Below are 26,541 nucleotides of genomic sequence, written 5' to 3'. Positions count from 1 at the left end.
AATTCTGAAGCTTTAAACAAAGTAATTATTATTATTTTTGAACATTTACTATGTGTTCAGTACTGTGGAATACAACTCTTCCCAACGTACAGTCTTTCCTTTTCTCTAATACCAGTTACATTCAAGAATAGCTGTAGATACTGATTAATTTACATATTCATTGAATTTGCTATAGTAACCTGTAAAGTACTTGAGAGGAAAAACATTTTGTTATTAAGTGTAAAGACATGGTTTTAAATAAAAGTTCAGTCTGGACTCATACTTTAAAAAAAAATCAGGTATTTTCCAATTCAACAAATATTTAAATACCTATCATATTGATCACCTTTCCTAAGTGCTTGAGGATTCTTATCACAAGAAAATGATTCCACTTTACTCTGATATTTGGTGCACCTTTTCCATGATTCCATAGAAACCTGAATTTATCATTATCAAAGCACTTTGCAGTTAGTTGTTTGTTTACTTATCTCTCCTAATATGTTTCAATGTCTTTTATGAGTAGAACCATGTTTTATTCACTCATACATCCTTATTACCTAACATAATTTTATTCATTTATTTATTATTTTTTATTTATTTTTGCATAGAAGAACTAGGATGGAGGCCAGAAGTGCAGCAGTGAGAGGACTCACCAGAGACAGAGTAGGGAGCAAAATAGGCAGATTTACTGAAATAAACTGCTAAGGGGAGCAGTGGACTATACAGGAGAGGTCTGCTGCACCTGGCCAGGGATTGAACTCATGCTGCTGATAGCTTCATAGTGCTGAGAGACTTAACCCCTTGCGCCACCAAGGAGTCCCCCTAACATACTTTTAATACCTAGTTATGATCTACCTTGCCCAAGGATAATTTAAAGAAAAACTGAAAGTTCTTTCCAGTCAATTTTTTAGTAAGTAGATCTGATCCTTCTCTTTATAATCACAATACATTTCAACATATAATTATATCATCCAAGCTCTAGGTTTTATAACTTATTTGATGTAGATGATATATTATAATGATGCTTGCAATAGGAGTAATCAAAATCTTATCCAAAAATTGTTTTCCAAACGACACTTTAGGATGAGTAACTTTGGAAGTGTATTACCCATAGCACATATATATTTGCAAATTTTAACTAAAAGGGTGTCCTTTCTTGGTATAGCTGAGCTGTTTTCTAATGAACTACCAGTCTCAATTTATTTTTTTCCTTGATCTCGACATTTATCAAAAATATATGTAACTGGTCCCCTGTCAATAAGGCTGGTTATTACTCAACAGTTTCTTACATAATGGCAATGTAGAATGGCAATGTATGTACTAATGTAGAATGGAATAGTTTAGGCTCCTTTGTTCCTTAGAGTCTATAGTTAAATCACCATTAAGACTATTTCTTGCTTTTATACTCCTGCATTTTTGCCATTTTGAATTTTCCTTCTAATCTCATCAGCCTTTAAAATCCTAATTTCATAAAAAAATAACCAATAAAGAATGGGTATATTAAAGTCTTAAATTATTATGTACTAATGTATGTTATCATATAAAAATGTTAAAGAAATAAAGTTAGATAATTTTTACGATATTTTTTAAAATTAGGCAATTGCAGCCTCCCCAGTAGCACAGCGGGTTGAGCACAGAGCTGTGAAGCTGTCCGCAGCCTCTGCAGTGGGGGTTCGATCCCTGGCCAGCCAGGGAGATACCCACATGGCGCGTCAGACCTCTCCTGACTTGCCTGCTTCTCCCTTCAGCAGTGCTTTCGGTCCTTCTGCCTGTTCTGCTCCCCGCTCTGTCTCTGGTGAATTTTCTCACCCTCCATACCTCTTGTCTGTACCCCAGTTCTTGTATAAATAAATAAATTTTGAAATTAAAAAAAAACTAGGCAATTGGATCATACAAAAGACTAAATGAAAACCTGTTCTACTGAAAATGCCCCAATAAATTAACTACATAGAATGAGTTACTTTTATTTACAAAATATGTGACAATATCACAATTTATAAACTGAGAAAACTGAAGAGAACTTATTAATGTAATAAAAATAATTAATATTAGCCTTTAAAATACAGAGGAAAGTACTACTTGAATATTTTAGATTAAATGGCTTAGATTCAAATTACTTAACATCTTTGGACCTTAGTTTTCTTTCCTCATAAATGATATAGAGGTAATTAGAACAGAGAATTTCTGATATTTTACAAACTGAAAGATGAACTTTACTTCTACTTAATGAACATCAATCTCACTCACAAAGAACTTTCTTAAACCTAGAGAGGCAGAGTTGTTGAAAGTGTAAACTGAAAGTCAGATTGGAGCTATTTACAAGCAGTGTGTGTGGTCTTAGGAATTCTTGCTTAGGGCCTTTTAAGTTTGTTCTCTCAGCTGTAAAGTGGGAATAATGAAATTCACACTTCATAGAAAAGTTGTGAAATTAGATGAAATAATGAATAAAAAGTGCCAGGCATAGTGTAAGTGCTTAATGATATGAGAGATTACATTTATGACATCACCAAAATCTATCTCAGTTTCTTTTTTTTTTTTTTTAAAGTTTCTTTTTTTAAAGATTTATTTATTTATTTATACAAGCACTGGGTACAGTCAGAAGCACGGGAGGGTGAGAGAATTCACCAGAGCCAGAGTGGGGAACAGAACAGGCAGACCGACGAAATGTACTGCTGAGGGGAGCAGCGGTCGTGGCAAGAGAGGTCTGCGCGCCACGTGGGACCCTCGCCAGCGGCCGGGGATCAAACTGACACTGCAGAGGCTGCAGGCAGCTTTGCAGCCCAGCGCTCAACCGTTGCATCATCAGGTAAGGCCCAATCTATCTCAGTTTCTGCATGGGTTGCCCCCTGCCTCCTATTTATCAGAAAATAGGCTCTGCCTGTACCATGGCACCCATTATTTTTCTTAGTTTCCACATTTTTCTTCCTTTTCCTTTAAAAATTTTAAGTGACAATTTTTATTTTTATTTATTTATTTAAAGATTTATTTATTTTTATTTTTATACAAGAATTGGGATGGGCCTCCCCGGTGGTGCAGCGGTTGAGCGCTGGGTTGCGAAGCTGCCCGCAGCCTCTGCAGCGCCGGTTCAATCCCCGCTGCTCCCCGGCCACCGAGGGAGGGTCCCACATGGTGCGCAGACCTCTCCTGCCGCCCACTGCTCCCCTCAGCAGTGTACTTCAGTCCTTCTGCCTGCTCTGCTCCCTGCTCTGGCTCTGGTGAATTCTCTCACCCTCCCGCGCTTCTGACTGTACCCAGTGCTTGTATAAATAAATAAATAAATCTTTAAAAAAAAAAAAAAAAAGAATTGGGATACAGGCCAGAGGTGTGGGAGGAGAGAGGATTCACCAGAGACAGAGCAGGGAGTAGAACAGGCAGACAGACGGAAAACACTGCTGAGGGGAGCAGCAGGCAAAGCAGGAGAGGTCTGCCACACCATGTGGGTATCTCCCTGGCCAGCCGGGAATCAAACCCGTGCTGCAGAGGTTGCAGACAGCTTCACAGCACTGTGCTCAACCCACTGCGCCACCAGGGAGGCCCTTTAAGTGACATTTTTTAATGTATCAACTATATTTTTAAAATAATTACAAAAAAATTCCACTATAGTCTTAGTCAAAGAGGAAAGAGATTGAACAAATTTATTTCTTTAACATGGCTTTAGTATTTATCTAAAACTGTATTTCCTTCTACACTACTCTTCACTTTCAATACCTAACTGTAAAGTTAAAAAGCAAATGAATAAAAAATCCACCCCCAAAAACCTTGCTTTTGAGTATACTCCACAGAGATGTCAGTAACTTAAACCAAGACATAGAGGAAGCAGTTATGACATGAATATAAAAGTTGATAATGGAAAGAAATGATCAAGAGGGAATCCTAATAGAGAGTTATGCAGATGTCATTATATAACTCAAAGATCTAGAAACAGGGAATCAGCAATTTATCTAACTTGAGTAAACAGAAAGCATTGAAGAAGTGGAGGAGGACTATAAAAAATAGATCTAGTGAAATAACTAGATCTTGGATATAAAATCTAAGATCTGTGACTTATGACTGTGAATCTATCAGTCATAATCATATGGATAATATTAGAAGCAAAACAGACCTAATCGGATCTGTTTCTAAGAAATAAGAGATTTATTTACAAACTATTTTTATGCTTTCAATAGCATAAAAATTCCTGCCTGGATAAAAAGCTGGCTCACTATCTAAAACCACAACAGCCAAAAAACATCTGGGGGTCTCTTCCTGTTGCTTTTAGACCATATCTAGGTAAGATGAAGAAACGTACATAAATCATGTACTTAATGTGAATTTGTCACAATGATATGCCCAGTATAATTATAAGATTATGTGGAAGTATATGGAGGGAGATAGTAAAATAACAGAAACTGCAAGCAAATGTAATTGTTGTCAATAGACAGACAAGGGATGAATAGTTTAATCAAAGGTTCATAGAAAGTGCTGTTATAACTAGTAAGTAACAATAACTGGTCTTGATTACTTTGCTAGTAATGGAAGAAATAGCTGAGATTACATGCAATAATGATACTGTGGTTTGGAAGGAAAATGTTATTTAAAAATGTTATTTAAAGGGGCCTCCCTGGTGGCTCAGTGAGTTGAGCGCAGCCTGTGAAGCTGTCCACAGCCTCTGTAGCGTGGGTTCGATTCCCGGCCTGCCAGGGAGAAACCCACATGGTGCAGAGACCTCTCTTCTCTCGCCCCTGCTCCCCTCAGCAGTGTATTTCAGTCAGTCTGCCTGTTCTGCTCCCTGCTCTGTCTCTGGTGAATTCTTTCACCCCCTGCACCTCTGGCCTGTAACCCAGGTCTTGTATAATAAAATCTTTAAAAAAAAAAGTTAAACATTGAAAGATAAGCACAAACATAAAAAACAGATAAAAATAATATAATGTCAAAATTGTTAAAATGGTAAGTATAACAGGCACACACTAAATTAGCCTCATTACTTTTCTGTAAGTTTGTAATTTTTTATAACAAAAGATTAGAAATAGTGTTACCGTTTTGGTGGTCACTATAATAATTAAAGGCATTTTCCCTTATAACTGGCCACCAGGATAATTCTACCTATCCCTTCTATGAAAGTCAGATATTAGTGAAGAATGGTGTTTTATTTTTTCTAGGCAGTATTTACAAACTTAGACAATATTATCAGTTTCATAATACCATCATGTCCCTAAATGCCTTTGCTTTTTCTAATTCCTTTTTGCACACAAAGTCCCAAATTGAGTGCAACAAATTAGCTACCTACCATCTTCATGCCCATACCGCCATGAATACTGAAGAAAAAATTATACAGAGTATATGAATGCAATAACTACCATCCTCAACACTGCCTGTTGATTCTTCTTAATTTCTCTAGGCAGAACTTTTCCCCATGTGCTATAATTACTATTTTAAATTTTCTTTCCTCAAATATGGAACCACACCTTTTCACCCCTACTCAATTTCAGTGAACTTGACTTCTATATAATACAGAAAATAGACATATTCAAAGAGAACCTTATTTCCTGCCATCAAACCTATACATTTACTTGAAGCTGACTCAGTCTATTCCTTCCCTCCTTTACAATGAAGAAGACTCTTTTTAAATACTTCACCTGTGAACTGTTCTGTCCTTTCTCACCCTCTTAGGAGCCTTCTAATACCAATTATTCCTTCTGAATTTCACCCTTTCTCTCTCTACTGAATCCTCCAATATTAAATATGATCAAGTTTCTTATATTAAAAAACAAAACCAGAGGCCTCCCTGGTGGCACAAGGGATTAAATCTCAGCACTCTGAAATTATTGGCAGCCAATGCAGCATGAGTTCAATCCCTGGCCAGGTAGCTGACCTACATGACGCAGCAGAACTCTCCTGTCTCGTCTGCTGCTCCCCTCAGCAGTGTATTTCAGTCAATTCGGCTGTTCTGCTCCCCACTCTGTCTCTGGTCTCTGGTGAATCCTCTCACACACACATTGGTACTTCTGGCCTGCAGCCCAGCTCTCATATGCATAAATAATCTTAAAAAAAATTAAAAACAAAACCAAAACCCTCCCTGTATGACATACTCCACTATAGCTATAAGCCAATATTGGTATGTCTAAGCCCCCTTCCAAAATAAACTGTTTCGAAGAGATTCCTGTGTATTTTTGTGTTTACTTCTTGTCATCCCAGTAATTCTTAAGCAATAGAAATTGTTTTTTACCCCTGCTGCTACTATTCTCTAAAGGATCACCAGTGAAATTCATTTGCTATGGGCACTCCTCCCCTTTCCCTAGTGTTCTTATTTTTTTATAGATTTATTTATTTATGCATACAAGACCTGGGGTACAGGCCAGAGGTGTGGGGGGTGAGAGGATTCACCAGAGACAGTGTGAGGAACAGAACAGGCAGACTGACTGAAATACACTGCTGAGGGGAGCAGCAGGCAAGTCAGGAGAGGTCTGCTGCACTATGTGGGTAGCTCCCTGGCCGGGGATCAAACTTGTGCTGCAGTGGCTGCAGACAGCCTCACAGGTTGTATCTGAACCCTTTGCGCCACCAGGGAGGCCCTCCCTAGTGTTCTTACCTGACTCATCAGCAGCATTAAAAAACTGAAATCTCCATTCATGAAACACTGTCTCCCTATTGGTTTACATGCTACCATATTCTTTAGATTCCCCTTTTATTATTTTATTTCTCAGTCTCTTTTGCCAGTTCATACCCCTCCAGTTGGTCTTTAAATGGTGGCATCTCTGTCTTCTAGGCCTTCTCTTTTCTACTCATTCTGTATCTTTCTTTTTCTTTTCTTTTCTTTTTTTTTTTTTTGCTTAGAAGAACTGGGGTACAGGCCAGAAGTGCTGTGGGTTAGAGGATTCACCAGAGACAGAGTGAGGAGCAGAATAGGCAGATTGACTGAAATACACTGCTACGGAGAGCAGCAGGCAAGAGAGGAGGGGCTGCTGCACTATATGTGGGTTAGCTACCTGGCTGGGGATCAAACTGAAAGGGTGACAGTGCTGAGACTTAACCCCTAGGCCATCAGGGAGGCCCCCATTCTGTAACTTTCTTATAAATCTCATCCTCCTTCCAAATTACTATCTGTACAAACATTTCCACTAGTCAGTGTAATAGTCATTAAACTCTCTTCCAGTGTTGTTTCAATAAAGAGCACTAATGTTCATCTAATTGTTCATGTTGAAAACCCAGAAATCATTCTTTCCTTATTTTTCACATCCTAATCATCAAATTTGATTGATTACATTTCCTAAAATCTATGGAATCTATCCACTTTTTATTTCGTTACCATCTTAGTCCAAGTCACTATAACCTCTTGGGTGTCCTGCAATCATCTTCCAAGTAAATTCATTCTACTCTTGCCTCAAAGTCCAAAGCAGCTTAATGTTGTGCCAGGGGAAGGGAGACAGACACCATTGCATCATAATGACACACTGTTTAGCAGAGGAAAATTTAGAAGAATGCACACAAGCTCTAAGCTATCATTATCTCACAGGAAGGCACACTTAGTCCAGAAACAGACAAATGGCAGAAAGTACTCCAGGAGAGACACCCCTTCCTATAACACATTAAGAAGATTTCAATATTTGACTATTTAGTAAAGAACTTCTTGGTCAGGAATATTGCCTTGATGGAAAGGGAGCACCTACACCTCAGTTTTGGGGGTTAGAGACCTTATTTTCCCACTGAACTATGTCATTCCATTGAACAACAACAACAACAAAAAACAGAAAATGGAACAAAAAGAAACTATAGGCTATTAGGGGACCAGGTCTGTTTCTCTTCTCAACTCAAGATCTGGTACCTACAAGATCTGGTACCTGGGCCTCCCCTGGTGTGGCAGCGGTTGAGCGCTGGGCTGCGAGGCTGCCTGCCCACAGCCTCTGCAGCGCCGGTTCGTTCCCCGGCCGCTGGCGAGGGTCCCACAAAAAAAAAAAAAAAAAAAAAAAAAAAAAAAAAGATCTGGTACCTACCTGTTTCTTTAGACTTACTTATTTTCTAGGTATCAGCAACACAGATCTTTCAGTTCCTTGAGGAGTTATTTCCTTCCTCAGTGCCTTTGCACACATGTTCCATCTGCTTAGTTAACCCTATTTTTTGTTAACTGATTAAACTCCTAGAAGATTCATTTTTCAGGTCTCAGTTGAAAGGTTACTATCTCGGGCCTTCCTGGTAGCGCAAGGGGTTAAGCACTGTACTATGAAGCATTCTGCAGCCTCTGCAGCATGAGTTCGATCCCGGCTGGCCAGGGAGCAACCCACATGGTGCAGGAGCCCTCTCCTGTCTCGCCCACTGCTCCCCTCAGCAGTGTACTCCGGTCAATCTGCCTGTTCTGTTCCCTACTCTGTCTCTGGTGAATCCTCTCACCCCCTCGCATCTCTGGCCTGTTCCCCAGCTCTTGTATACATAAATAACAAATCCTTAAAAAAATAATAAAAAATAAAGGTTACTATCTCAAAGGAAGTTTTTTCCTGACATCCCCGAGTAAGCTAAACATCTTAATAAAAGCACTCATAATGTTTGTATATATCCTTTACAAAGTGCATTACAATAGAAATAACAACTGCAATTTAAAATCTGTCCATTTGTGAAGCTAGCAATCCTTAAATGGAAGGAACCATAACTGTCCTGCTCAGCTGCAATCATAGTACTTAGCTGCATACCCAAGCACAATCATGCTCAATAGATATTTGTTGCATGAATGAATAAAGTGTGGACTTGAGGAGATCCAGTAAAGCAAAATGACATGGCAAAAATTACTGTGCAGCAATAATTCTGACTGAGGTTCTTTGCCTTAGCTTTCTGAACATTATAGATGATTCTGGACTCATACCTACCATACATCGAATCAAATGTGGAAGCAATACAAATGAAACCTTGTTAACTAAAAGGAATAGGAGAGCCAGGGTTTTAGAGTATTCTTACATAAGTTAACAAATCATTATTTTATTTGACTTTGGGCAGTTCATTGATTAAAGTGTCTAAGACCTAATTCCTAACTTTGATAAACTTTCATTTAGAAAAATATGACACATTTACAGGGAAAGAAAACCAGTAACTAGGTATTCTCTAAAGGTCAAAATAAGGGGCCTTCCTGGTGGCACAAGAAGTTAAGACACAGTACTATGAAGCTACCCACAGCTACTGCAAGCACAAATTGGATCCCTGGCCAGGAAGACTTCCCATGGTGCAGCAGACTTCTCCTGTCTCACCTGCTGCTTCCCTCAGCAGTGTATTTCAGTCATCCACCTGTTCTGTACCCTATTCTATCTCTGGGGAATCCTCTCACCACCACCCCCACACCTCTGGCCTGTACCCCAGTTCTTGTATATATGTATAAAATAAATAAATCTTTTTTAAAAATTTAAAAAATAAAGGGCAAAATAAGAATAATGGCTCATTACAGATAGAGGAGGATGGACGGAGTAATGGCCCTTAGTTTTAGCTGCACATTAAAATTACCTGGGCAACATTAAAAATATGCTGAATTTCAAGTCCCACCTCCAGAGATTATGATTTAGTTGAATTTGTCATGGAATCTAGCCATCGGCATTAAAAAAAAAAAACCCAAAATCAAAAACTTCCCATATACTTTTAGCATGTAGTCTGGATTGAGAAACACTGATTTAAGGAAAGAAAGTAGCTTTACTGAGGAGCTAGTATTTGATATGTTTCCTAAAGGACAGGCAAAATTTGGATATCTGAAAACAAATGAGATATTTTCAAATGGGGATTAAGGAGTAAGATATGGCAGCAAAGGTGCTGAAATGGGAAAGCATAAATTATATATAGGGATGAAAGATTATTAGTGAGTAGATAGATCATTGTGGCTAAAGCAAAGTGTTGCCAAAGGGAAAGAGCAGAAAATATTTTACATTTTTACTCTCTAGGCAATAGCTATTACTAAACCTTTTTATTAATTAATTAATTACTGATATAATCAGCATAGCATTCTACTACAGAAGTCTAGGTATAAGATGATAAACTCCTCTGAGGGTTTTATAGGTGGCAGCTGCAAAAGTGGAAAAGATAATGAAGTGGATGAATTAGTAAGATTTTTTGGCATAGTCATGAATGGCATAATAATTTAAATTCACAGTTAACTTTAACAAGTATCATAAAGATAAATCCTGGTTCTTCTAAACTCCTTTTGTCTTCAAATTAAATAGCCATCATTAGCAGTCATCCTAGTTCTGTCTCTAGAGTTATCATTTTATTTTCTTAGGAAGAAAATAATAAATACTTAATGTAATAACCTGTGAAAAGGGGGTTGAGACTTAAAACCAAATAACTTGATTTGAGGTAACACTTAAATTACTAAATTACTATGGAATAATTACTTTCATAATTTGATGATTAAGGAAAATTATGCTAAATTAAAAAAATTTTGAAGCAGATTGTAAGACATCTCTAAAGCAAGACCCGTTAATTTAGAATAACAATCAAATAGCTATTTCTTTATCATACCTTGTACTTGGTCATGGTGCTAAAATGATTATTCCGAAAGAACACACAAAGTTCTCCTTCCTGAACCGTTGAAGTTAGTTCACATAATCCATGGTATGTCAGTTGAGTGGCTGTGTTATTTAGAAACTGCTCAGCTACAAAGCCTACGGAATCAATGCATAATATTAGATGGAAGAATAATTTCAAGATTAAAAAGTTTTTCTATTGCCATTATATTCCAAATATGAAGAAAAGCCAATCAAAAGAAGACTTTCCTTACTATAACATGATGGCTCCAATTTGGAGATTCTTCTAATATTGCTAGGTAAGATGTATGTATAGGCATTCCCATCCTAAAGAAACAGTTATGTGAAATTCTTTTTATCAATAAATGTATTAACTTACACTTCAACTACTTTCAAAAAAATATTTCAGGCAGCTTGCAATAAGACACAGACACAGTAAAGCCAAAATCAACTTAAAAAAACACAAGAATGCAGAGTCAGCAATTTTAAAAGTGGACAGGAGCAAAAGATGTATGTCAATAGTTACTTAGCCAAATAGACAGATGTTTAGAAATTAAAAGACAGCCTTAACAAATTGAGTTGCTTGAGATTTTAAAAAATATTCCAGATAATTCTTAATTCACAATGGCTCAATTCTTGCCAAAACAAAAAGCAGGCATAAAACTGAACAGAAAAGAGTAGGATAACCAATGCCATTCTAGCCTAATTTCCCCTGACATATGCTACTCATTATGTAATATATGAAGTTCAGAAAAAGGAATAATCTCTTTTGAAGCATGAGGAAATACAAAGAAGTTTTCTGAGGTTTAATTTAAAAGACCTATGTACAGCTGATTGTCAGTATTTGCATAGATTCATATTTGCAAATTCATCTAGTAGCTAAAATTGAAAACTCCAAAATCAATACTCATTGTATCTTCGTGGTAATTCCTGTACATATGGATAGCAGTAAAAATTTGAGTCACACATTTTCAAATGAAGTCAAACAAGGCAATTCTCTGCCTTCCTGTGTCAGCTCTTGTACTGTAAACAAGCACCCATTATATGGTCTATTTAAGACCACATTTTTCACATTTTTGTGCTTTTTGGGGTGACTTTTTACTGTGTAAAATGGGTTCCCTTCACCCCAAGTATAATGGTAAAATATTGGCTAATGTTCCTAAGTGCACAAAGGTTGTATGTGCCTTGTAGAGAAAAAACATTTTTTGTACCTTTATTCATATGTGATTTAAAGCACTGTTGGCATGAACTTAATGTAAATGAGTCAACAACATATATTGAATAAGGTGTTTCTAAACAGAAACACTCATAAAATAAGGTTATGAATTGATCAGTTGATGAAAATCTTATCACCAAAGGTTCCCAGAAATCTTACCTTGAATTTTAGTATTCATTAATTCAGTGCTGATAGCAATTTTATAAAACATAACTACTACAAATAATGAGAATAAACTGTATATTTTTAAAGCTTGTATTTCTTGTCTTTCCTTCTTTCTCTTCCTCCTTTTGCTACCTTCCTTTAAAAAGGAAGAAATATCTCAGAAGCAATAGGTAGAAAGACAATGCTATAAAAAGTTTTGGGCCTCCCCGGTGGTGCAGCGGTTGAGCGCTGGGTTGCGAAGCTGCCTGCAGCCTCTGCAGCCGGTTCGATCCCCGGCTGCTCCCCGGCCACCGGAGGAGGGTCCCACATGGCGAGCAGACCTCTCCTGCTGCACGCTGCTCCCCTCAGCAGTGTACTTCGGTCCTTCTGCCTGCTCTGCTCCCCGCTCTGGCTCTGGTGAATTCTCTCACCCTCCTGCGCTTCTGACTGTACCCAGTGCATGTATAAACCAAACAAACAAACAAATAATAAATAAATAAATAAGACATGCCTCTAGAAAATTAAAAAAAAAAAAAAGAAAAGTTTTATATCTGAGTGGTGCAGACATAGGGAGTAAAGATGAACTTGTGTTAAGAAATTTTTCTTGGGACCAGAAAAATGGAAGGACAGGGTACTAGAGGAGTGGGGCCTGGAGCTCCAGCAGGATACAGTAGAGGGTACAAAGGCCCAAACCAAAAATCCTGATTTTAGATGTGATATCTAGGCTGTTATTCTAGTTTTTGTCTTTTCTTATTTAGATGACAATCTTTCAAATTCTTGCATTTTAGTAAGAAGCTACCTTTGTATGGATGTTAGCAGTTTGTTGACTTAATATTTGTAAGTGGCCTTTTGAACAGAAAATTATGTAATGTAGAATTTGAAAAGAAATCTTTTTCCTTTATTTTTTTAAACTGTATAATGTTCATCAAGTGATGGCAGTGTACCTCATGCCACTTAATTTCCAAAGTGTACCAATTTATTTTTACTGTGCTTTAAAAAATAGAAAAAAAATTAGTTATAATATTAAAATAAATTTCTCAACAAGAAATTGAAAATAAACTTGGTAGGGCGAGACACATTTGGAGAGTAGCTTATTCCACTCCTTTATCCCTCATCTTTAGTGTTTTGTCATAGCACTTCAAGATGCAAAAACTTTGTAAAAAGTAACAATATATCACATAATTCCAAGGAAAGAGTTAAGTTAGGCGGGGAAGTACAAAAAGTTACACAGAAGGCCACAGCCATAAGAAATCTATAGCAAGCACATTTGCCTTTTCTTTTTCTCATCCCCGCCTTGACTATCATCCTTATTTTGCTAAATACTCAGTTACTGAGAAGTACCACTGTCTACAACAAAACATTTCCTTAAGAAAGATGTTCTTAAATGCCCTTTCCACAAATCACTCACACATAATCTTTTCTACAAATTCTTTTCAAAAAGACAAAAATTCTGTAGAGATATACTCAACATGACTTTCATGTGTATGAAATTCAAAAACTCAACCCCGAAAATGTCTTTCTCAGTTATTTCTTCCTATAGAACAGATCATAAGCTCACAGAGAATAAATGACTTGCTCAAGAACATAAAACTACTATGGCAAAATAAAGACTGACAGGAGAATTATTGAGATATAAGTAAAAAACTTGAGTGAAGGTTATTATAAATACCAACTGAGTTAAATCTGTCCCCAAACCTTAAAGCATAAACTAATTTAGACTTACAAGGAACAAAGTTTACTAATTCTCCTCCTATCTTAAAATGATACCCCTGTGAATTTGGTGGACTATTCAAAAGGCCAATTTCATAACTATTTAAGCAAATTTTGGGGAAAAAATTCTAAATGTTATAGCAGCTTGCTTATCTGCAATGATTCAAATACAGCTATTTGTAACATTTAGTTTACATTTCAATTTTATTATTATAGTTACACTTAGTAACTATATTAATGTAAGGTAGAGTTAATATAATGGTAATACTAAAATATTACTGAAAATAAATTTAAATTAAAAAGTATTTTCCTGTAACATTAGTGTGCTTGAAAATACTTTTTGTTTCAGAAATTCAATATCAAAATAGTTTATCAAATTATTTTCCTCTGTTACTAGAGAGTTATTAGAGAACCCAGAAGTACTACTGAATGCTTCAAAGGAGCTGAAGTTAGAAGGCACTGAAAATAGGGAAAGAGGAAATAGAGAAGGAAACTTGGTTTATTTTTAAGTGTTGCGTAGATGTGGTCCAGCCTGAGATTTGTGTTCAAATTTAAACTCAACCAGAAGTTAACTTTGTTACTGTGATAGTTTTAAATAAATGATCTGATTTTCTTTTTTAATTTAATGTACTGCGTGTTTCAAAAATCAACTATATTAATATTTTTCCTCAAGAGGATGGGGTAAAACAATCTTTTTTAAGAAGACCAATGTCCAGACTTGCTTTGAAATTGAAAACATAGGGGCTATATGATTTGATTCCAGGTATGCAGCAGGGAGCCCATAAAATTTTACTGTGTTAAAAAATAAAAAAGAGCTCAAGAAATGATGAGGACATATCAAATGAACAGGGGATCCAGCTTGAGAGGATTCCACTGTCCAGATTTGGGACAATTTAAGTTTCAAAAAGAATAATGTAATAATAGTGGGTTATAATAATACACTGAATAAAAAAAAATCCATGAATCTATCATGATAAAAAATATTTTAATGCAGTTGGAAGAGAAGAAAAAACTAGTTTTCACAGAAGTATGCCAACTAATAAATGCAGAAGGAATAATACAAATGTCACAACCACTGCAGCAATAGTTCATTCAGGCAAGAATTGATAGATTCCAACTCTATTGGGGGAAGACATTGGTGAACAGGTTATTCATACAGTTTCAAAGCATAATATCAGAGATTACTTATTACAAAGAAAAAAGGGCATCTTTATAATGGAAAACTTCAAAGATATCACCTTAATCATATTTGAACATTATCAATAGTGGGATAATCAAACATCATGTGCCATACCTTTTGAGATAAGGGCAAAAATACAGTGTCACTTATATAAGTAGTCCCACCAAAAATGTATTCATGTGGAAACAATTGGATGACTCCAAACTGAGAACTATTCTACAAAACAATTGGCTTATACTATTAAAACAAGTCAACACCACAAAAGGCTGGAAGGAGGAAGGGAAAAAGGTTAGGAACCTGCTCTAGATTGCAAAAGATTAAATAGATATAATTAAATGACCCTTGATTGAAGCCTTGATTGAAAAACTTAAAAAGCTATTTGGGGCTTTATGGGAACAACTAAGAATTTTGAATAGCATTATATCAGTAATAGTATTGTCATTCTATAGAATTTATCTAGAAGTATTCTTAATTGATAGGATACACATGTTGAAACATTAATGGGCATATTGCTATGACATTTGCTACTAATTCTCACAAGTTAGGGGGAAAAGTGTATGCATGTGTGCCTATAGAAAGCAAAAAGCCAATATGTTAATATTAATACTTACTCAATTAACATGAACTCCATACATATTTTCATTGTGCTATTACAACTTTTTAAGGGCTTAAGAGCTTTCAAAATAAAAAGAAATTAATTATTTAATAAAAAAGTGAATTCAAGCTATAATATTCAGTGTTCATGGAAAATTAGGACTTAATAAATGTTTGAATAAATCAATATTCTGTAATTATTTTTACAAGCATATTTTTGACCTGAAAACAATTGTTAAAGAAGAAATTGTTCAAGAGAAACATCTGGAATTAAATGACCTGTTCTGGTGAAATCTAGCAGCTGTTACTATACCATTATTTTCCATGTTGATTTCTGCTGCCATTCATCATAATTTCATAGTTTATAATTCATCATTATAAACAGATTCAAAAAAGTATTAACACCAAAAACAGGTAACAAATAATATGGTCTCTATGTACACATAAAACTCTGCACTCTTACTTATAAGGCATTGCCAGCAAAAGAAAATAAACATTACCCGAAAGAATACAAAATAAAAAACATCTAATTCTATTTGTCTATTAGCAAATTAACATTTCTTTTTCATCAAAAAAATAGAATGATAATAAATGTACTGCTTATACTTTGTAGCTTATGGAGATGAATATTTGAATAAAAATAAGTAGTTATCACCTAGGATCAAAGCTTAATTAATTTTTGTAATAAAGGATTAGAAATAAACCATCTTTGGTTATTTTAATGATTCAGAAAGAAATTTATAGTTGTAAGCTAAATAGAAAAAGAAAGAGGACTACTCCATTTGAACACTAAATCTAAGAAAATATGATGAAGGAAAGCTAATTGTTCTATCACAAGTAAAAATGTCCATTGTAGTCTTTTCTTTCTATATGATTTTTTAGTGTCTTATACAAGTAACTACTGAGGTTGAATTATTATTTCAAACAAATTACATATTTGTGGTCTCTTGTAAACAAAAAACTAGTCGATCTTTTTATTAATACTGAATTCCATATATAAAAATTCATTGACATGGAAATCCAATATGCAAAATTCACCATTACAAATTTATATATAAAGGAATTAATCAATTCTGGTATATATTACCTAAAAATTGTATACAACTAAAGGGGGTAAGTCCCTCCTTGTTTCAATGAATACATTTGTCCCAATTATCAATACTATATAAATTAGTTGTAGTTTTTCATTATCTTAGGGATTCAATATCAGAAAAGTAGTAACAGATGTAACATCAGGTTGAGGAAAAAGAAGTGAAGGGACTGGTTTTTTGTTGTTGCTGAGTCTGTAAAGAGAGGACTAAGTCCTAACCTCCTTGCATTGCAGCCTTGCTTGGAAAAGATACTGTAACAGTATTTCTTATAGGTTCTTATCTTAATAAATCTACTAAGCCAAACATTAGTTCTTAGCTATCATTCTGTTAACACTTTCTGTTTGAATTCTACTGTTCCCTCAATTACTACTGAATAGCATATTGAAAGTCAGTGAGAAAGTAGGATTCTACTTTTTTTTTTAAGATTTATTTATTTATTTATACAAGCACTGGGTACAGTCAGAAGCTCAGGAGGGTGAGAGAATTCACCAGAGCCAGAGCGGAGAGCAGAACAGGCAGACTGACGAAGTACACTGCTGAGGGGAGCAGTGGGCGGCAGGAGAGGTCTGCGTGCCATGTGGGACCCTTGCCTGGCGGCCGGGGATCAAACCGGTGCTGCAGAGGCTGCGGGCAGCCTCGCAACCCAGTGTCAACCGCTGCGCCACCAGGGAGGCCCAGGATTCTACTTCTTTATAGTCTGCTTTCTAAGAATGCATTTATAATAACGAAAGTTTGGACAAGGAATGGAAAGTTCTAATGCATGGAATTTTACTACTAGAAAGAAACTTTAAAAGTTTTTGTGTGCTCCTCTCTTCCTTCAAATTTAAATTTTGTTGCCTTAGGTTGCAGTGAAAGACTTTTCATACAATTCAATGATCAATATCCCTTTATATTTACATATATTTACATGCTTATTGCAAGTAGAAGACTAAATAAGCCTCAACTAAAACACTGTATTTTCTTGTTACTTGCCTCTTGAATAACATGTTAAACTTCTGGATAAATTGAATAATATAATTTGTTGGGCTCTGATTAATCAATAGAGTATAAACATCTTCTTTAATATGTTCCTACATATTATTGCCATCACTACACTTTAAAAAATGTGGTGATTGCAACCAACTTTTAATATACCTAATATAAGAAATATGTTTCTCAGAATGACAAAGTTAATCCTATGCTTCTCATGATTTCTCTCCCTCTCTCTCTCTCTCTTTTTTTTGATACCTTCAGAGTCAAACAGCAGCCTGGATATCTGTGAATATTTATATGAAAGTGGGTGGTGGGAAAGGTACATACAAATGCTCTGACTCCTGATAGTATTCTGGTTTCAAATCTGTTTTTTCCTATCATTGACTGGAGCATAGCTGAAAAATCTATGAAACTGATTCTAACATGATGAATTTAGCAATTTCAATGAGCTATGGATTAGGAAAACTGATGATCAGAGGTAAAAATATAATTCAGAATGATGTTAGATTCCATTGTACTGAAACATAAGGCAGACATCTACTGAAAAAAAAAAAAAAACAAAACTTGAGTACATAATACTCATGTCAATTAACTGAAATATTCAAGATGAATTACAAAGTTTAATCAGTACTCCCAAGCAATAATCACTTTTTAAAAGATTAAATATCAGTAACTCTTGGTTAACTGAACATATTCAGGCTAGCAAGTGATTTTTACTAGAATCCAGGTCTGATTTTATGAGTCAAATGAAAAGGATTTAAAAAAAACCTTTCGTTGGTACCTTTATGAATAATTATTATACTTCATTTAATTCCTATAGGTAGCATCACTTGTACTTTTTAGAAGTCTTATTTAAGACATTTAAAAGACACTAAATTATAGGACAGGTATTTTTGCCAAGAGTAAGAGTCAGGTAATAGCAGCACTCACCCACCTTCGCTAACCAGCTCACTATTGTCTGACTGCTTACAAGAGATGATCTTCTCCACTAGTTGGTTGTAGCTGCAGTTACCAACAGCTTTTACAATGTCATCAATCTAGAAAACAAACGACTGTGTCACTAATCATGATAAGATATCCATATCATTCTTTAAATTTTTTTCTAATTCAATATTAAGTATATATTACTTATGAAAAAGAAAATCAAACTAAAATCAACACCTGTTTCCAATTTTGTTTACAATTTAACATTATGAAAAACATGGCTTAGTTGTATTTCAGTTATGCACAAAATAATTAAATGGGATTATTACAAGTAACTTTATTTCTTAAGGTTGTAAATATAAGAAGAGATCAGTCTAAAAAAACCCAATGATTTGCATTTACAGCAAGGCAAACATAAAGATGTTAATTGATAGAATTAACAAAGTTTTTCCATTTTATTTACAATGCAGTATAGTGAAGATATGAGCAGATACAAAGAACCTTTGATGCTCAGCTAAGTAAGGTCTTTCCTTTGAAAGAAGATCTTTTGAGGGTAGGATTCTTTTTTTTTTTTAAGATTTATTTTTATACAAGAGCTGGGGCACAGGCCAGAGGCACGGGAGGGTGAGAGGATTCACCAGAGACAGAATGGGGAACAGAACAGGCAGACGACCAAAATACACTGCTGAGAGGAGCAGTGGTAACGACAGGAGAGGTCTGCCATGCCATGTGGGAATTTCCCTGGCTGGCAGGGAATCAAACCCGCGCTGCAGAGGCTGCGCACAGCTTCACAGTGCTGCACTCAACCCACTGCGCCACCGGGGAGGCCAGATTCTATGGTTTTTTTTTTTTTTTTTTTTTTATATAGAGGCATGTTTTCTTTCTTTCTTTGTTTTTTTGTTTATACATGCACTGAGTACAGTCAGAAGCGCGGGAGGGTGAGAGAATTCACCAGAGCCAGAGCGGGGAGCAGAGCAGGCAGAAGGACCGAAGTACACTGCTGAGGGGAGCAGCGGGCGGCAGGAGAGGTCTGCGCGCCATGTGGGACCCTCCTCCGGTGGCCGGGGAGCAGCTGGGGATCGAACCGGCGCCTCAGAGGCTGTGGGCAGCTTCGCAACCCAGCGCTCAACCGCTGCGCCACCGGGGAGGCCCCAGATTCTATGTTAAAGCATACAAAAAGAGATAAAGGTATGACTTCAATTTTTGATTTATTTAACATGAAAACATAGACCCTTAAGAAGCAATTTGAGGCACAGTCTCTTGGATTTTCATTATTTTTCTCAATAACTTTACTGTTTACACAATTTTCTTCAGTGACTCAACTTTATTAAGTCTTTCTAAAGAATATGAATTTTCAATCCTAAGAATCCATAAAAATACAGCCAGACTAAGACAAGATCAATACACAAGAATCAGCTGGACTTCTATAGACTAGCAATGAACAGTACAAAGACTCAAGTTTTTATAGGCAGAATCTCTGCATTAACATTTCCTTTAGTCAATTGATTTGAACACCTTTAATGCATTAATAGGTACTGGGTGCTGTTAGAAAAACTGTAGATTCAACAATGAACAAAAGAGATGGTCTATGCTTTATGTCATAAAGTTATATTCTAAAGACAAACAGTAAACCAAATAAGCAAATATATAGCATGCTAGGTAGCTGTATGTAGTGGTATATGGCTATTTTAATTTTTATTATAGTATTCTATAGTATGAATATAGCATAACATATTACATTCAACATATGAATATATTCATAATATACCAACCTGTCTTTCTGTTGGCTATTTAAATTGCTTTCATATTGGTAACATGACAAATAATACTACTATGAACATTTTCGTAGAGTTACCCTGTTCTCCATAGCAAGAGTTTCTTTAGAGACCATGCATTATCAAATTGCCAAGTCTTAGGACATGGCAATTTTATTTTATTTTATTTTAATTTTTTAAAGATTTATTTATTTATTTCTACAAGCACTGGGTACAGTCAGAAGCGCGGGAGGGTGGGAGAATTCACCAGAGCCAGAGTGGGGAACAGAACAGGCAGACTGATGAAATACACTGCTGAGGGAAGCAGCGGGCATGGCAGGAGAGGTCTGTTGCACCATATGGGACCCTTGCCAGTGGCCAGGGATCGAACCGGCGCTGCAGAGGCTGCGGGCAGCTTTGCAGCCCAGCGCTCAATTGCTGCACCACCAGGGGAGGCCCTATTCTTAATTTTAATAGGTAACTCCAAACTGTTTTCTAAAGCAGATGGTTAACTTATATTCTCTTCATCAGAAAACAAAAAATCTACATACTGCACACCTTCTCCAACACTCAGTATTGTCAGACTTTCATAAATGCTAGTCATTCTGATGTGCATATACTGATATCTTATTTTGCTGTTAACTTGCATTTCACTGCTGTTTAGTTCATATATTTACAAGCTATTTGGGTATCTATTTTTGTTAATTACCTATTCAAGTCATTTGTTCCTTTTTAAATTGGGTTGTCTATCTTAAAAAAAAGTGTAGTTTTTTATATCTTCTTGATATTAATCCTTATTCATTATATAATTTGCAATAATCTGCTACTCTGTGGCTTCCTTTTACATTGTGTTTGGAGGGTGTAATTTCTTTAGACAAACACATGTTCCCAATTTCCATGCTGTCAAGTTTACCATTGTTCTTCATGGTTAAGGCATTTGTGTCTTGGTTTAGAAATCCTTTCCTGTCTTTAAAGTCAGAAATACACTCTCAAACTTTTGCAGTTTTATTTTTCACAATTAAACATCAATATATATGGAACAGAATTTTACAGTGTGAATCTTGGAAAACAATTCCTTTTATTCCTAATTTTTAAATTGGCATTCTAAATGGTTTTTCTAATTGTCTTAGAACGCTTTTTAATGAAAGGGCTGCTTGTCCTCCATTGCTCTAAAATGCCCAATTTCTTAAAAATAAATAAACAAAATGCTAAATTTCTGTCTATATGCATGGTTATTTTGGTCTCTTTATTCTTTGCTATTGGCCTAATTTTTTAAAAAAGATTTATTTATTTATGCATACAAGAGCTGAGGTACAGGCCACAGGTGTGGGGGGTGAGAGGATTCACCAGAGACAGAGTGGGAAACAGAACAGGCAGATTGACTGAAATACACTGCTGAGGGGAGCAGCGGGCGAGTCAGGAGAGGTCTGCTGAGCCATGTGGGTAGCTCCCTGGCTGGGGATTGAACTCCTGCTGCAGTGGCTGCGGATAGTTTCATAGGTTGCATCTTAACCCCTTGCACAACCAGGGAGGCCCCATTGGCCTAATTCTTAATTACCATACTTAAAATAGTTCATATCTGGAAAAGCAAGTCCTCTCAATTTGTTCTGCTTCAACAACATCTTGGTTTCTCTTCCTGGCACACTGCATATTTATATAAAATCTGCTATAAACCTGTTTTTGGGTTATATTGAAACTAAAACTTATTTTAGAGAGAACTGACACCTTTATAAAGTCAGTCTTGAAATTGGAATTCTAAGAACAAAGTTGAGACCTCATTTACACAGGTTTCTAATTGCTCTTACATTTAAATTTATTTTCAGATTTATTCCTAAGAACTTAAATTATGTAAATGACATTTAAAATTTTTCATCTTCTGTCATTTAAAATTCCTTTTGAAGCTTTGTTAACTTTCTTCATTTATATTTTTCTATTTTAAGACTTTCTGCTTTTAAGATGACTAGATAGTTCATTCATTTTCAGTCTTTTCTTTTATTTTCATATATAAATTTAGCTCCTTTAAAAGCCATGTTAGTTAAATCTCTCAGGTTTTGACATGAATTTACTCTGTGTTTAAAATATTCTTTAAGTTTCATTGTGATTTTTGATCCAGTTTCTATTGTTTTCACTGATTTTTGGTTTAATTGCAGTGCAGTCAGAGAATATTCTATACTCTGTATGGGATTATACCTGAGAGGAGAAAGCATACATTGTACAAAAATGAATAATGGTATTTTATATATATATATATATATATATATATATATACACACACACACACACACAATTAATTTAAAAAATGTTAGTACATGATTAAAAAAAAGTATATTGAAATTTGCTTCATGACCCAACTTTAGTTGAATATTTCATGAGTGTATAAAAAGAATCTATACTCAGGTTCCTGAAAAACAAGGAAAGACTAACAAAATGTCATGAGCAAGAGGAGACTAGAAAGATATGATCAAATATAAAGTGATACCCTTGATTTGATTCTGGAACAATTAAAAAAATTAGTGGAAAAATTGGTGAAATGTAAATGAAATTATAATATAGTTAATAATGTACAGTATTAAATTTATTCATGCTTTTTAAAAAAAGATTTATTTATTTATGCATACAAGAGCTGGGGTCCAGGCCAGAGACGTGGCTGGTGAGAGGACTCACCAGAAACAGAGCAGGGAAGAGAACAGGCAGACTGACTGAAATACACTGCTGAGGGGAGGAGTGGGCAAGACAGGAGAGGTCTGCTGCACCATGTGGGTTTCTCCCTGGCCAGCTGGGGATTGAACTGCTGCAGAGGCTGCGTGCGGATTGCTTCATGGTGCGGTGCTTAACCCCTTGCGCCACCAGGGAGGCCCAAATTTATTCGTTTTGACACAAGTATCATGGTAATGTAACATTAAGGGAAAATGGGTTAAAATTATATGGAAGTCTCTGCAACCTTTCTTTGCAATTGCCAATAAATCTGAAATTATTAAAATATCAACTTTATGAAAATATCAATTTTATTGATTTTTTATTAATTTTTAAAAGAATATATTCATTAGAATTTATTTTCTGCTTCTACCAGTTATAGAGAAAGATATATTAAAATCTTCTGGAATGACAATCTTCTTATAATTCTATTAAACTTTGAGGATATTTATCAGATGAAAACATTTTGTTTTACATTGTCAAAAACTGACCTTTGCTTTTTGTGACAGTTCCCAAGGGTCCAAGGAATGAACAGTCAATAAGGGTATTTGTTTTCCAGATGTCTCCAAGAACATACAAATTTATAATGAATATATCTTCTTGGCAAATTAAACACTATCATTGTTAATGCTTTTTAACTTAAAGTTTATATTCTTTCCTAAATTACTACAGATATATCAGTTTTCTTTTGAATAGCAATTATATAACATCTCTTTTCCTCTTTTTACCTGCAGTCTTTCTGCATAACTTCATATTGTCTTATATGTGTCTTTTATAATAATTGCATGAATTATAATTATATGAATCAATCTACCTACTTCCTACCTACCGACACAATTCCAGTCTCAAAATCTGTCTTTTAACTAAACTATTTACACCTATTTATATTTATTATAATTATTTATATATTTGGATTTATCAAGTACAATATTCTCTCCATTCTTTTCTTCCTTCTTTTTGGATTAATTTCTCTTCTAATAATTTAGTAGTTACTCACTATTTTCTACTCTTTTTATGGTTACTCTGAAAAAACATTATCCAGTAGCACACTCTGTAATAATGGAAATATTCCAAATACGTGTTGCCCAGTAAGTTACCATTAGCTACATGTAGCTACTAAGCAATTGAAATGTCTCTAATACAATTCATAAATTAATTTTTTATTAAAAATTTCAATTTAAATAGCAACAATTGACCACATATTAGAGAGTAAAGTTATAGAAATAGTAACATCTATTCCTACCATTTCAGAGTCAAAAGTTAATTCTCTCCTCTGGGGCTTCTCTAGTGGCACAGGGGTTAGTCTCAGGGCTATCAAGCTATTGCCAACCACTGCGGCATGAGTTTGATGAGTTGGATCCCTGACCAGGGAGCTAAGCCACATGGTGCAGCAGACCTCTCCTGTCTAGCCCACTGCTCCCCTCAGCAGTTTATTTCAGTAGATCTGCCTCTTCTGTGCCCCACTCTTTCTCTGGTGAATCTTCTGACCCTCTGGCTTGGATCCCAGTTCTTGTATGCATAAATAACTTTTCCAAAAAAAAATTAATGCTCTCTTCTTTAACAATTAGTTGTGGAGGGGCCTCCCCGGTGGCGCAGCGGTTGAGCGCTGGGTTGCGAAGCTGCCCGCGGCCTCTGCGGCGCTGGTTTGATTCCCGGCTGCTCCCCGGCCACCAGAGGAGGGTCCCACATGGCGCGCAGACCTCTCCTGCCGCCCGCTGCTCCCCTCAGCAGTGTACTTCGGTCCTTCTGCCTGCTCTGCTCTCCGCTCTGGCTCTGGTGAATTCTGTCACCCTCCCGCGCTTCTGACTGTACCCAGTGCATGTATAAACAAAAACAAACAAATAAAGAAAGAAAGAAAACATGCCTCTATATATATAAAAAAAAAAAAAACAATTAGTTGTGGAATGCTTTATCCTCTTCCCAGCTATTGTTATTATTTTTTCATTGGCTAAATGCATTTTAAATTTTATTTATTTATTTTTAAAGACCTATTTTTATTTATGCACGCATGCAAGAAATGGGGTATAGGCCAGAGGTGTGGGGGGGCAGGGGTGAGAGGACTCATCAGAGACAGACTGGGGAACAAAACACACAGCTCTACTGAAATACACTGCTGAGGGGAGCAGTGGGTGAGACAGGAGAGGTCTGCTGTGCCATGTGGGTTAGCTCCCTGGCCAGGGATCAAACTCATGCTGCAATGGTTGGCGATAAGTTGATAGTGCTGAGATTTTAACCTCTATGCCACTAGGCCCAGGCTAATGCTTTTTTTAACCTCAAAAGATAATGTTTCTTGATAAAGTTAAAGTCATTTATATTTCTCCATATATTACCATTTTCTCTCTATCTATTCTTCTATCTAGGATCACTTAACTTCTTAAATCCTTGTTTAGAATTTTTATTAATGATGGTCTACTGGCAGTAACATATCTTCATTTAATTAACTTTTATTTAAAAAAAATTATTTTGTTTTTTAAAATAAAGATTTATTTTTATTTATTTATGCATACAAGAACTGGGGTGTAGGCCAGAGGTGCAGAGGGTGAGAGGATTCACCAGAGACAGGATGGGGAGCAGAACAGGTGAATCTACTGAAACACACTGCTGAGGGGAGACAGGAGAGGTCTGCTGTGCCGTGTAGGTCAGCTCCCTGGCCAGGGATTGAATTCATGTCATAGTAGCTGGCGGTAGCTAGATGGTGCTGACTTAACTCCGTGTACCCCCAGGGAGGCCCCTATTTTGCTCCACTCTTGAAACATAATTTTTCTAGGGGTAGGATTATAAATTAGTGTATGTCTTCTTCAACACAGTGAATATCTGATTTTCACTGTCATCTGTGGCCTCAAATACTATTAATAACTACTAATTAATAATAATAATCAATAACTATCAATTAATAATGGAGCCACTTCTCAGTGGCTGAATTCTGGTGCCCATATCTAAAGAACTGCTGGTATTTATCTGCAGAACACATAATCAGACTACAAAGAATTAGCCAGTTCTGAGAGATATTTCATACAGACCTATGAATTTCAAACTATTGCCTTTTCCTTTTCTCTAGGTAACAGAATTATTCTGTCAGAAAACAAGTAAGTAAAATAGTTTAAAAAGTACAATTCTCAAGCCCTTCCAAGCATTTGGAAACTATTGTATTGACCAGAAAAGTTTAACAATATCTGTCCTACATTAGAGTACCTTTATTTTCTTCAAGCAGATGAATTCAACTGTTCACCAGATAATACATACATAGCTACTTATTTTAAGAACTCTGGCTTAAGTTGCTCAGAGTGTTAGCTCACTCACCTCAAGTATCTAGAATTGTCATACACAGGATCCAACATGACTCACTTTGGAGGTATAAACTGCTAGGCAAGTTTTAGACTTTTCAGTGAAATTCTTGGAGAAAGTACCAATACAGATACAGATGCTCTGCTTACAGAAAGTCATCTTTTCATTGCCCAGAATACCTGTTGCTTTTACCAATGAATAGGGATATAAGAAAAAATGCTGCCAAGACCTTGCGATTATCATCTCTCCTTCTCTACAGCTAATCATGCATCCATGCTTCATCCTTCATTCTATATTTATTGAGAACCTACTATGTGCCTTGGCACTGTCCTAAACAATGAGAAATAAGAGCTCAGTCTTCATAAAGCAAACATTCTAGTGCGCTATGACAATCAGGTAAAGAAATAAATAATTCCACATAATGATGAATGGTAAAAAGTTTTCAAATAGGATGATGGGAGAGTAAAATATTAGGAAAAAGGAGTGTGACTAATTTTAACAAATTGGTCAAGGGGGGCCTTTATGATAA

The 26,541-nt window shown here is 35.9% G+C and overlaps 1 protein-coding gene across 2 annotated transcripts in view; it reads right to left on the bottom strand.

Annotated features, from left to right (window-relative positions):
- The window catches only part of MINDY2 (MINDY lysine 48 deubiquitinase 2), a gene marked incomplete at its 5' end in the record, with an annotated part of 74,275 nt that overhangs the window by 7,723 nt on the left and 40,011 nt on the right, over positions 1-26,541 (bottom strand). For both annotated transcript variants that reach the window (XM_084241122.1, XM_084241123.1), the window contains 2 exons: positions 10,444-10,586; positions 18,290-18,392. In XM_084241122.1, coding sequence (XP_084097248.1) covers positions 10,444-10,586; positions 18,290-18,392 — 246 coding nt within the window. The remainder of the gene's footprint in view (positions 1-10,443; positions 10,587-18,289; positions 18,393-26,541) is intronic.

The sequence above is a fragment of the Talpa europaea genome (genome assembly GCF_964194135.1).
Source record: "Talpa europaea genome assembly, chromosome: 8".
NCBI lineage: Eukaryota > Metazoa > Chordata > Mammalia > Eulipotyphla > Talpidae > Talpa > Talpa europaea.
The sequence above is the reverse complement of the archived record's forward strand: the minus strand, read 5'-3'. Positions and strand labels throughout refer to the sequence as shown.